We start from the raw sequence: 13,774 nt of genomic DNA on the forward strand, positions 1-13,774 counted from the left end.
AGTTAAGATGCTTTTTGAAATTATAAAAAACGTTTAGTTAAATTCTAACAAAAGGTTGAGCACTCTGCACTTAAAAAAAAAAGTTCTCTGCATTGTTATACTCCCATGGAGTTCTGAAAATATAGAAGAACAATGAAAGCACAATGATTTTTAGAATTATATATAATTATTTCATTACATTTTAATATGGTCTACATTTTTTGGGGGATGATTAAAAGTTCATTAATAAAGATAAAAAAATTTTTACCTTTTAAAATTCATGTTTAAAACTGAGTCAAAATTTCTAGTGATTATTTATTAAAAATTTAATTCAAGGTAACAAATTAAACGAAAAGTTATACGTTTTACTGTTACGCGACTTAGAATTACTTTAAATTTTTTTCTTCTCCAAATTAAAATTATGACATTTCACAAGGCATTTTACCAAATATGTACAATGATTGGCGATTTCATACGCTACCAGGGGCGAACCCTGATGCATTTCAAAAAATTTATGTCTTCATAAATTTAAATCATTGATATTTAAAAAAAAGACATGAAAATCTAAGTAAATTTAATATTAATACATAATTTAAATGAAAAATTATGCATAAGTTTACTTTAATGTCCAATCATATTTATTATTCTACCAGAAGAAATATTTACAAATGAAAGAGATGCAAAGTAAAAATTATAGTTCCAATATTTCCAAAGAAAATATACAAGAATTTTTAAACTTAAATGCAATCGATAAGTTCTTGAAACTTCTAGATCTCAGATTTCCGGAAACTTCCAGATCACGTTAAGTGAAAAATCCGGATTGTGAGAACGAAAACCAACATTGTAATGAAAAAACTCATTTTCGAAAAGGGAAAATTAAAACACAATAAAAAAGCATCTAAAAGGGCTTTTAAAAAATGAATATAACAGGCATGAAAGTGGACAAAAATAAAAAAAAGCTGAACTTTTACAATGCAGGCCACTGGGAGGAGAGAGGGGAGGGAGTGTTCTATATGATACTGAGATTTATAAAAGCAACTTTTAACTATGCTGGGAGATTTTTATTTAATATTTAAAGTGGCAGAAGCATTGAGCCAGTTAACTTCAAATTTTTCTTAAATATAATTTTAAACCTGTGACCACTACTATATTAAAAAAATTAAGCAATTACAGGAAGGCACGACTATTAAATTACTTACTAATGAAAAATATACCACATCTTTACAGTAACTAATTCAAAAGAAAACTTACTCCTACTTCCTTCAAGAATCGCGATATTGGATTTTAAAATCGCGTGAATATGAATCACGATATTGGATTTTAAAATCGCGTGAATATGAATCGCGATTTTGGATTTTAAAATCACATGAATATGAATCGCAATTTTGGATTTTAAAATCGCGTGAATATGAATCACAATATTGGATTTTAAAATCGCGTGAATATGAATCGCGATTTTGGATTTTAAAATCGCGTGAATATGAATCGCGATTTTGGATTTTAAAATCATGTGAATATGAATCACACTGTTGGATTTTAAAAATAGGAAAATACAAATTGCAATATTTAATTTTTAAACCACATAATTAATTAAGAATCTTAATGCATAATTTTTCGATCACATGAATACGAATCGCAATGAGTAATTTTTAAATAGCGTACAAATAAGAAAAACGACATCTGATATTACAACTCGGTAATAACGAATCGCAATATTGGATTTAAAAATGCGTGAATACTAATTGCAATGTCGGATTTTTAACTCGCGAGAATACAAATCGCAATATTGGGTTTTAAAAACGCTTAAATACAAATCGCGATATTGGATTTTTAAATTGAGTGAATAGGAATTGCTGGTACGGCTTTTACATCGCAACAAGTAACTTTTAAATCAGTTAAATACGAAAATCGCTGATTGATATTAAAATCATCTGATTAAAAATTGCGATCTTAGCAGATTCCGCCGCAGTTCCTAATATTTAAAATTCCAAAAATCAGCCAAACTAAAGAAATCAAATATCGACAGTCCGAAATGAAACGCTTAGACTTCTTTCCACTCTATAGCGGAAGTCGCGGTAATCTGACTATCTTCCGGGAGGCTTGGGTTCTCTAATTGGACTCCCCAAAAATTTTAGTTTTTGGAACATGGTCAGAAATTTTAAAAATTGGGAGAAAAAAGCGGATTTCCGCTTTTTCGCGGAAGTCTTTCATCCCTGATATAAAAATTAAACACCTTTAAGCACTTTTTATAAATGCTATGCACCCTGTATTAAGCTTAAGTAGTATTTAAGTATGCATTTTAAATAATATATCATTAAAGAAAAAAATTGTCAATTCTAGAAAATTTCCGTGTACAGTGGTACCTCGAGATAGAGTGCTCTAACGTACGAGTTATTTGAGATACGGGCTGTCGAGCGAGCGAAGTTTTGTTTTGAAATACGAGCGGCATTTGAGATACGAGGAACAGCCAGCTGCGATGCTGCACACGGCCCACCAGTTTAGCCACTGGTTATAGAAGCAAACCTTCTTGAACAGTTTTTTTTTTTTAATACGGAGAAAAAGGCAAAGACCAGTGAGGAGAAAAGCAGCAACTAGAATTAAGCATACAGTATCATTTCAGTTATGTGCAAGTTGCATTTAAGTGACCAAAATACAAATATGTATGCACACTTTATGCAACCAGTTATTTTGCTTTACATTCTCCTTTATTATGTTTTTGTACAATATTTGTCATTTATAAATACATTTTTCTTATTGAAAAACACTTAACAAAAACAATTGGGGTTAGCTATTTTGGGGCTGGAACGGATTAATGGCATTTCAATGGGGAAAATTGCTTTGAGATACGAGGAAGGTTACGGAACGAATTAAGCTCGTATCACAATATGGTGATTTCTACATGCTGTTAAACTTCAGATATTTTTAATTTGGATATATGCAATATTGGATTTTAAAAACATGTGAATATGAAATGCAATGTGTAACTTTTAAATTATGTAAATACGAAAATCTATGTTTGATATTCAAATCCAGTGAATAAAAACTGTGATATTAGTGGATTCCAGTTTGTAGCTCGAAATATTCAAAATAGCCAAAACAAAAGTAACAAATTGGCAGATTTCAGCCCATTAGTGGATGAAAGAAGTTTATGCAAACATCTCATTAGTGGGAATCAGTGAAAGTTCCATAATTGCAATTTTAGTCAGAGGAATTCTGTGAAAATTTCGTCTGATTATAATATTTGATTAGCGAAAGTATGAGAACTAATTCCCTGAAAAATCATATGCTCTGCTCTTAACTCCTAGATCCAGGATAATACAAAAAATCAAGTATACAATCACCCCTGAAAAGCAGAATAAATGTCTTGTAAACAAAATTTTGTCTAATGTTCTGATTTTGTTAAGATTTCACAATGCCTAATGTTCTAAAAACAAATGCAATGTCTAAATACAATTACTGTATACAACAATTCTATCATAAAACTGTGGCGTTTCTTGATTAATTTTTTCAATCTTTATCATAGTTTTTACCAATTCAGATATTTTTAATACAATGTGACAATTGATCTCTTTGCACAAACTTGATGCAAAAAAAAAGACATTTTGAAGCCACAGGCTACAACAGACATTTCGTTTTGACATAATTTGCATAATTGTTCAGACACTGCAGGCTGAAACAAAAGAAAATTATTTCTTAAAATAAACTAAAGGTTACCATTAGTTACAAGCTCCTCTAATTTAGCAATGACAGTATCAGCTAAACCAGACTCCGCAAGCTCTTTTGGCTTACTATCAGTCTCCATTGCTTCACCATTTTCCTCTTTCGGAATGTTAACTCCATTTTCCTCAGCCATTCTAAAAAAGAACACATAAAATTTAATATTCAATATTGAAAGTTAATCAGATGAGAATATAAAAAGGGAACCTCAGTAACTTATATTTTTTAAATCCCTACAAATACTACACTAATGAAATAAATTAAGAGAATTTGCATATTTTATTGAATTTCATGAAAAGAACTGAACTGAAAGTAAAACTGCCCAGTGTTTTCAATATAGCGCGAGAATCTCGCATATTTTTTTCTTTTCTCGCATTAAAAAATGATTACCGCGAGAAATTCGCGCATTCTATAAATTAATTTCAAAATTCGCGAATTTCTCGCATTTTGGAAAAAGCTTCGAATTACGTCATTTAGAATAAAATCCGTTTCACATTTCTTCCTGGATCTTCATTATTTTCAACACTTGCCCCGTTATCTAGCTTCCCTATTTACTAGCATTGTTCAGAACCTTTTCGAACAACAGAGCACAACCCCTCCGAACCACGGAACCACTTTCAGAACACATTTTCCTGCAACCACGTGTTTACTGTAGGTATGGTTTTTTCATGTAAGACGTTCAAATTTTTTTATGCACTAATGTAGGGGTGCACAACCTTTTTCAGTGAAGGGCCACATGCACAGCAGATTGACCAATGAAGGGCCGCATGCCAAAGTATTTAGACCGACATATTGAAAGCAATTGTTGGTGGTGATTGTTATATAAACATCATTGTTTATATAACACTAAATTCTTTTTGTCGGTTAACCTTGTAATCTCTTTGCAGAAAATACAATACTTTAAAACGTTTAAAATTAGAAAATGCAAAACTGATTACTTAAGAAGGAAAACAGAATTCGAAAATCAGAATCAATTTATCAGAAAAAATTTAGATATAATTAAAAAATGATGGAAAAATTGAAATTTTTTTTATCACTTTACAAAATACAAAAGTCCATTTAAACATAAATTTTAATGTTAATTTTTTTCTTCATAGAATTAAATTTCAAATAAATAAATATTCTGGTTATTAATATAAATTCAAGTTAAATACTTTGATTTAAGGAAAGTTTATAGGGTTAAAAATGATTAAAACTAAAACAAAACCCCTTAAGTGGAAAATAAGATTTAACATCAGGGTTTAAGCTGAGTCTAAAAATTCATTAGCAAAAAAGCTAAAATCTGAAAAAAAGTTTTAGCAAAATGCTAAAATGCCATTAGGCTTATAAAATTACTTTATATCAAACAAGTACTGTAAGTTATCTGACAAAGAATAGCTTAATGTACAAGAATATCAAAGAGAATACCTATAACAAAAAAAAAACACATTTATTATTTATCAAAACATTTTGGTTTATAATTAACAATCTTCCTTTCTTTCATGTTTGCCCATTTTACAAATGTTTCTTGAAAGTTAAATGCACTTTCAGGGCCCTCAATATTAATCATTAACAAATTGTTTACATGGTTGATTAACAACCTGCTTCGAATATTGGTTTTAATCAAATTAAGGCAGCTAAAGCCCCTTTCACAGTCAACAGTGTGCATTTGTATTGTTGCACAATACTCTATAACAGAAGTTATTAATGGGTACTGTTCAGACACATCATTGGTATATAAAAATAAAAGTAATTCATTAAATGACATGTTTTTACATCGTTGCATTAAGATGTGTTTAAATAATCCCCATTCACAAAGTAATTCAGTTTCTGTAAACTGAAAATATTTTCTGGGAGATTCCGAAAACAAATTGAAAATGCAACGGATTTCCTTTACACCGTAATGCTGTAATTCTTCCGAACTATGGGGCATCCTGCTAGGTATAAATATATTGAACATTTCGATTTTATCCAAATCTCCCAATCTATCAGTAATATTTTCAATGATACAGTTTAAAAAATTGTGCATCAAATTACGGAATCTTTCCCTCTGTTTCAGTCCATCTAAAATTATATGGCCCTGAAACTCAAATTTTTCACTTTTCTTCTTAGGCACATCATCGAAAAAACTCATATAATGAGTGCCGGTGCCATTTTTTATTTCTTCTAAACTTGAAATACAAGCCTTCACACTAGATTGAACATATTCAAAATTTAAATTAGATTTTTGAAATATGAGACTTAATTTATTAATGTTGAACATGATATCATTCATGATGGCAGTGGTTGCTAAAAACAAAAAAGTAGTTATATTTTTTAACAACCCTTGAGCAACAGGACGTTTGTCTTCCATTAAAACACTAACAAGAGCTTGCCAGTTGCAATCCAGAGCTGTAACTGAATTCCCCAAATCCTTTAGCAAAAATGCGAAAATGCTTTGTTGAATTTTAGCATTTTTGAGGGGTCTTTTCGCATTTTGCGAAAAAAGCTACCGTAGCGGAAACCCTGTTTAACATTTATTAGGGATTTGTACTTAAACTTTCAGACATTTTTTTTAAAATTAATAATAAGAGGCTGAGAGAGGGAAGAAAAAGAAAGAAAGAAAACACATAAAATTTTAAGGAACTATATTCCTTAATAATAAAAACTATTAAGATACTTGTTTACAACTTTTTATGACGAATATCTTTCTAACACGACACTTACTATTTACAATTAATACACAATCAATAAAATTTTCATAACTTTACGAAACTCATCTTGATTAAATTTTTTATACAGTTAAAATTTAATGATGTACAAATCATTTCCCAGCATATAATCACAAATGATATAAAATGCTCTAAGAAGGTAGAAAATGGTTTAAAAAATTTCTTAATGGTTATACTGTAATTTGCAAAATTTTTGAATATTCTGATAATTTTATCTACTTGATCATGTGATATTTTTTGAGCCATTAAATGAAAATGTAATGATTTTGCTTAAAGACTGCTCTGTAATTTTGAACAGGCCAAATTCATTCTGGAAAACAGTCTTTCGACAGAAGCTGTTGTTGTGGGTAGTATTAAACTTAGAGCAAATAACATAATCAGTTTTGGAATTTGTCCTAGATGGTGTTCTTCCTTTCTGGGTTTTTAAATCGCGGAAATACAAATAGCGATGTGTTATTTTTTAATTGCTTGAATACGAATTGCTATGTGTTATTTTTTAATTGCTTGAATACGAATTGCCATGTGTGATTTTTAAATTGCGTAAATAAAAAACTCGATGCTTGTTTTTCAAATCGCGTGAATACGAATCGTGTGGCTTTTAAATTGCGAAAAGACTACTCACAACACTTGATTTTTAAAATGCATGAATATGAATCGCGATATATGGTTTTTAAAACGCGTGCATATGAATTGCGAGAAAAGTAGCAACGGATGATATTTTAAACGCCAGAACACGATATGTGATTTTAAACGCGATATGTGATTTTAAATCCCGTAAATACGAAAAGCGATGGATTATTTTTTAATCTCGTTAATGTTAATACGAAATGCGATGCGCAATTTTCAGATAGCGTAAATACAAATTACGATGTATGTGTATGACTTTTAAATTACATGTGACAACAAAAAGAATAGGTTTGATGTGTGTTGTTAAACTTGCACGTGTTCATGGGACTAACGAATTATGCCGTGTTTTGAATTATTTTTTTTGCAAAACGGACCGCGTTTAATATAAATGTACACATCTCGTTTTTTTTCCCTAGGAAGGTGCTGATTTGGCTAAGATACGTAATTACTTTAAGTTACGAAAAAAAATTAAAACTGAATCGAATTTCACGAGTTGTAATATTGTGTGAAAATATCAGGTATATTCTAAATCACAAATAAAAATGCAGCTATAACGGGAAAGAAGAAAAAACATGTTCGAAAAACCTCTTAAAAAATGCTTGTTAAAATCGGTACAACGCAAATGATAAAATCGGCACAAACAGAGCACGTAAAAATTTAAAGTGCGATTCAAAACTCGCTTGCTCCTCTTAAAAAATGCGTGTTAAAATCGGTGCAACGCAAATGTTAAAAAAGGCACAAACAGAGCACGTAAAAAATAATTATTTTAATGCGCGATTCAAAACTCGCTTGCTGTCAAACCATAGTATTAAAAATATCAGAATTTTTTTAAATCTCGGGGAAAACATAATAACTACTAAAACATTAAGCTAAATACTTTTATATTTCAGATGAAATTGGAGTAAATAAAGTGCGTCAAAATGTTATGTAATTTAAATGCGGGATTTGAAATTAAAATGTCGCAATAGCGTACAAAAAATATCGGTACTTTTAAAACCTTGTAGAAATGTGTAGCAATAATTTCTAAAATAACGATTGAAAAATAATTTGATTTGCGATAAAATCGTTGCAAATAAGCCATGTCAAAAAATGGCTATCTAAATGAGCGATTCTTTACTCGCGATTCATAATAATATCGTGCTAAAATATCGAAGTTTTAAAAACCGGGCGGAAATGTGCAGCAATAACTGTTGAAGAAAGGATCTAAAGTCATTTAGATTTTCCATGAAGTTTGCACAAATAAAGCGCTTCATAACTTTCAAAAATTGCTATTTCAGGAACTACTTGAAAATGGGTAGCAATAACTACCGAAAAGTCATTGGATTTACGATGAAATCGGCGCATAGGAAAGGCGTCAAAAGTGGTAATTTAAATTCGTAAATCGTAATAATGATGTATTAAAAATATTGGGATTTTTAAAACTATGCTAAATCCGTAGCGTTAACCATCGAAAAACTACATTGAGATTGGGTGCGTCAAAAACTTAAAAGTGTAAATTTAAATTACCGAATTTTTTTATTATTTTTCAAAAGTAAATATTAAAATAATATATATTGTTCAGATTGCGGCCACGGGCCGCCCATCGAGGGTTGGCGGGCCGCATTTGGCCCGCGGGCCGCAGGTTGAGCACCCCTACACTAATGTAAGATGGACAAATACCTAGTAAAGGCAAAATTTTCTATGATGATGCAGCAAAAATATTCAATGCTTTAAAAAATAAAAGACGTTAAAAATGTATTATAATAAAAGAATTTTTTTTTCAAGTCTATTTGTATTTTTTCAGTTTTTAGAAATCTCACTTAACTTTCTGAAATCTCACCCTGTTTTTGAGAAAGGATGAGAAATTCTCACCCATTTTTTTTCTATGATGAAAACACTGCTGCCTCTAGACAAAAATGCAAATCTTTAACATCAAATCAGTCTGCGGTATACATGTGTGTAGACAGTGCCAGTAGAGAAACAGGCTTTATAAGTGCACGTAAGTTAAAAGGAAAATCCGCTCGCTAGCACACCTTGGTGAATTTCTTGGAGTTATTTTACAGCAAGCTTAAATTCAAATTGTAACAGTAAAAATGATAAAACCACCAATGGATGATGGAATGAGGTGGCAAATTGTGGGAAGGCTAAAAGCAAGCCTATCTCAAATTCAGATTTGTAGAGATTTCAATTTAACGCCCAGCAGCGTGTGAAACTTATGTAAACAGTTCCAGGATACCAAATCCATTAAGAGAAAGCCTAGGCAAGGTCGCCCAAGAGCCACGATGGCCAGAGAAGATCACCATTTGTCCATTATAGTGACAGAGATGAATCTGTTAATGCTCGCGAAAATGGTCAAATTCGTTGGCGCCACCATAATGAAAGCAATTTTTTAATTACCCTCTTATACTAATTACTATTTTATGTGTATATTTCACAGAAAAATTCAGCCACATTTTCAAAATAAAAGAAAAAATTTGTAAGTTCATAAAAGTAATTAGAAACATGCTAAAAGGCAATTTGCAAATTTTTTTCTTTAAAAAAAAAAAGTAAACCAACAAAAAATGATTAATTGATAAACAATTTAATTTATTTTTTCTATCATTTTCACTGAAAATTAAGAAAAAATGAATTTGAAGGCAATTTTTATTAAAAAAAATTTAATTAAAAAAAATACTTATTTAAAAAGTGGCTTTAAAATCAGTTAAAAATTTATTAATATCCCTTCCACGAATAAAATACTTCAACCAGTTTAGAAGAATCCTAACCAAGTAAATATAAGTAACAGTAATCAGAAATAAACCTATAAACACAGATAATTTGGCCAGTGTGTATTTATTATTTAAACATAATAAATTGTTTTTAACAAGGAATATGAATAAAAGGGAAGTGTTTCTAAGGAATGGCAGGTATTTTTGCAAATAGGGCAAAGAGGTACATTTATTAAGATCAAAGGGATTTTTTAACTTAACGCCAACTATTTTTTTCCAGGGCCAGATTTATCCTAATTGGGGCCCCAGGTAAAATCTTCTTTGGTGGTCCCCTCTGGTTCACTACTTCAGTAATGAAGAACCAAACTTTATGGAGGTATATAAATCGATCACCTCATTATAGATAACAAGAAAATTGACTAGAACCTGAAATAGCTATGAAGTCCCTCTCTCTCCAATGGTCAGCAGACGAAATATCGTTCAGTCCATTTTATCGATCTTTAGACAATTCTATGTCCAACATGCCGAATGCAATTTTCTGATTGTTAACTTAGTCAACTAGCTGCAAAAAATTCATATCTTTGCAGACATTAGGGCTTATCAGAAGCCTGTATTTCTTAAAAATATTGCATTTTACAATGTAAAAATACAACTTTTGATTGGCCAAATTTGTCCATCCATAGTAATTGCAAAAATTTAGCAGACATTTGCCCTAGAAAGCCATGCATTTATGAAATATAGATTGTGTTCATACCAGGGTTGGGTTTTTGACGTCAAAAAGTGGTTTTTGACATGACAAGGGTATAATACTGGTTTAAACCGTCAAAAACCCGTCAAAAATGTCAAAAACTGAAGTTTGCCAAGAAAATATATAAACTTCAAAACTACCAACAGTTGCCATGCATTATATTAAAATTTAATTATACTATAGGTAATCAGCAGGTTTTAAAATATTTTTTAATTAAAATTAAGGTAAAATAACAGATTTAAAATCTCAGAAATTTATATTCAAATGCATGTGCAGAAAAATTTTGCACAAAAATTGTTTAAATATTTATATTTAAAACTTTTTTTTTTCTTTTTGATACTTAAGAAAATTAAAAGTTTATTACTATGCATTTTTGACATATAAGGAACATATAACTAATATTTATAAGGAACTTACAAGTTATGTTGTATAAATACAAACTTGATACAAGATACAAGTGTATAAAATTTTTTTTTTAATGTTATACCAAGTATCTTTATTATCCAATATGTTAATTTGAATTTAAAAGTAGTTATATTTATGAATAATGATAAATATAATTCATATTTTTTTATTATATTTATTTATAATTATTACACTTATCATTTTAAAACAATTTTTATCTCTAAATTTTTTTTTCTCCACTTGTATTAAGAATACAAATAATGCATATCTTGAAAGCAAGAAGTAATTATTCAACAGCTGAATATTTAGATATTGAACAAAACTATATCGTATTCAGCAAAATGAAATTCACAAGTATTTGGATAAACTAAATTTTCAGCATAGTAAATGAATAGGCTGAATATACTGTAAATCGACACTAACTACTCTGTGTATTTAACAGTATTATTCTTTAAAAATGTCTAATTTTTAGTATAATCTATACTATACACTAAATTTGGTTAAAAATAAATTTCTTAATAATATCACTGCAGATTTTCAATAACACATGAAAATGAATACATAATATTACAAAAGATGTGAGTTTTCAAAAGTACAAGATTTTGGTTACTATTCAAAATATAAGTGTTTCTTCAAAATTTTAAATTTATTTTTTCTAGAACATATTTAGAAACACTATCCTTTAGAAAATATATAAATTTTATGTATTAATTAAATTTCACATATGAATATAGGTTTTTGACATTTTCGACAGTGAGGTTTTTGACATGACGGTTTAAACCATGGTTTAAACTGTCAAAAACTGTCACATGTCAAAAACCTGCCAACCCTGGTTCATACAATAGATTAATGAAGAAGTTAACATAAAACTGACGGATTTTGCACAGTACTGATATTTTGTTTAAAAAAAAGTTCATTCAAGAAGGAAACGTAAAATAAGCTTTCTATTAGGGGGCCCCCTCTTATGTGGGGGCCAAGGAGCAGCTGCCCCGTATGCCCCTGCCTCAGTCAGGCTATGCTTCTTTCACAACTTGAAAATTAAAGCTGATATTTCTAGCTTCAATTGTTTCCAAATCACCAGTCTGTTATAAATTGTAAAAGGATCTTGATAATGGGAAAGTCTCAACTTCTTTAAAACTACTCTTGAAAGCAGAGTTCAATCAGCTTTTTCAGATAATTCTGAAGTAAATATTCTTATTGTTAGGCTGTTTGTAACCTTAACATCCAATGTTTTCTATCTCTCATGTCTTTTAAATAAGCAATTATAGTTGATTTAAATTTTATAATTATCTAGACAAAATATTGTATAGTAAAATATTAACAATTTTATACAGCATTGCTACTACAACAGTAAAATAATAAAATGGGTAGAACTCAATTCAAAATTCACATTCTAAAAATAGACAAGTTTTCAGTATCGCCTTGGGAGTGGAAAAAAATGTTCTGCCAGCACTCGGCAGGAGCAACAATTTGCAAATGATAATTGTAATTTTATAAAGGCCACTAACTACAGTGCTTGCTAATTAACTGCAGATTGTTATCTAGGTATTTGCAATGGAAAATATCTAAATAATGGATTCAAGCAAAACATGCATCTTGTTAGTCAAAAAAAGAAACTTATGAAACCGATGAAAAAAAATCAATATTTTTTCAACATGCACATAAAAAAGGTGTGTCTTTAAGATAAATTTCCAAAATTTATATTGATGTTAAAATGAGGTACCTCTGAAATTAAAATAACTTAATGCACTGAGAAATGCTGTACAAGTCATTTACTCATCGTTGGCATAGATTAGAAATGAACTAATGTGTTAAAAGCTGTTTATTAAGTTAGATTAAGTAAAATAGAAATTGAAAACAAAAGTTAACACTCTGACTTTGACATCTAATCGCAAATTTAAAGCACATTGGCAATTCACTACTTAAGTACACATTATCACAAGAACATATAAGCTATATTACATGAGCATTATAAAAAATTATTGTATCGCATTGTGGATATGCTAGAGCAACATGCTGAGCATTTATTAGGAAACATTTAACTTTAAGTAACCTTACAGAAGAAATAATTGGTAAATTAATTCACAAAAACATTAACAAAATAAAAAAAACTGCAGATATCTGCAAAATCATTTTAACTCATTATGAGAAATACTTCAAATTGAAAATCTCACTAAATACATCATACTACATTATCAAAAATTTCACCAATATATATCTGGATGAAGTAAAAATCTCGAGTTTAAAATAAATTGTCAAAATAAATATTAAAAACAACGGAATATATAATGCTAGTTAAAGTAACAACATAATTTTACCTTTAAGAAACTTTCACAAATTGAAACAAAGAACTGTCAACTTAATAAAATTATGCACAGTTACCGGCGTTTTGCGGTACAAACATGCGCGGTAACAACTAACGGGGTTTACAAATTTGTAGCAAAGGGCAAAGCACTCACAAAAAAGAAATTTTTACAAAGCATTTAAACAAAATTAAATAATAATGAAAAAACTTTAAGTTACTCACCTTTAATTCTATTAAAATTCCACAGCAAAAATATAAGTTTGCAGTAAAATAAATAAATAAAATAAGCAATCGTTACAAATTCTTAAACATTAGCCGGCTACTAACGATTAACGAATGAATGAAAATGAAATAAATTGGTTTTGTATATTTTGGCAGACGGATTTCTTGATCAAATAAGCCTATTTGATTGGCTATTATTATCATCGTTTTCATCGTTGCCGCTTAATCAATGTTTCCTGATTCATAACATTTGGCATTTTTATCCCTTGCTTGGCGCACAAAAAATAAGTTAAAATTTGTTCTCTTTAAATATCTGCCTGACCATGTGGAAGGGAATTAAAGTGACCGTCCGAAGAATATAAAAGCACCCCGGTCTAAGTTAGAAAACTGCGAA

At 29.7% G+C, this 13,774-nt stretch overlaps 1 protein-coding gene across 5 annotated transcripts in view; it reads right to left on the reverse strand.

Moving 5' to 3' along the window:
- LOC107443910 (heterogeneous nuclear ribonucleoprotein R) overlaps nt 1-13,551 on the reverse strand; it is a 37,784-nt gene extending 24,233 nt beyond the window's left edge. For 2 of the 5 annotated variants that reach the window (XR_015435953.1, XM_016057937.3), the window contains exons 1-2: nt 13,172-13,319; nt 3,694-3,833 (exon numbers count right to left, since the gene is read on the reverse strand). Coding sequence is in view for 4 of the 5 variants with exons in the window: in XM_016057937.3 (XP_015913423.1) it covers nt 3,694-3,832 (139 nt within the window). In the remaining variant the exon portion in view is untranslated. Of the gene's footprint in view, nt 1-3,693; nt 3,834-13,171 lie in introns of all 5 variants that reach the window. The other 3 variants (XM_071180966.1, XM_016057936.4, XM_016057935.4) reach the window with 3 other exon arrangements.
- Between the last annotated feature and the right edge of the window lie 223 nt (nt 13,552-13,774).

This window comes from Parasteatoda tepidariorum, chromosome 8 (assembly GCF_982258835.1).
Source record: "Parasteatoda tepidariorum strain Cologne lab strain chromosome 8, Ptep-v5.0, whole genome shotgun sequence".
Taxonomy (NCBI): Eukaryota; Metazoa; Arthropoda; class Arachnida; order Araneae; family Theridiidae; genus Parasteatoda; species Parasteatoda tepidariorum.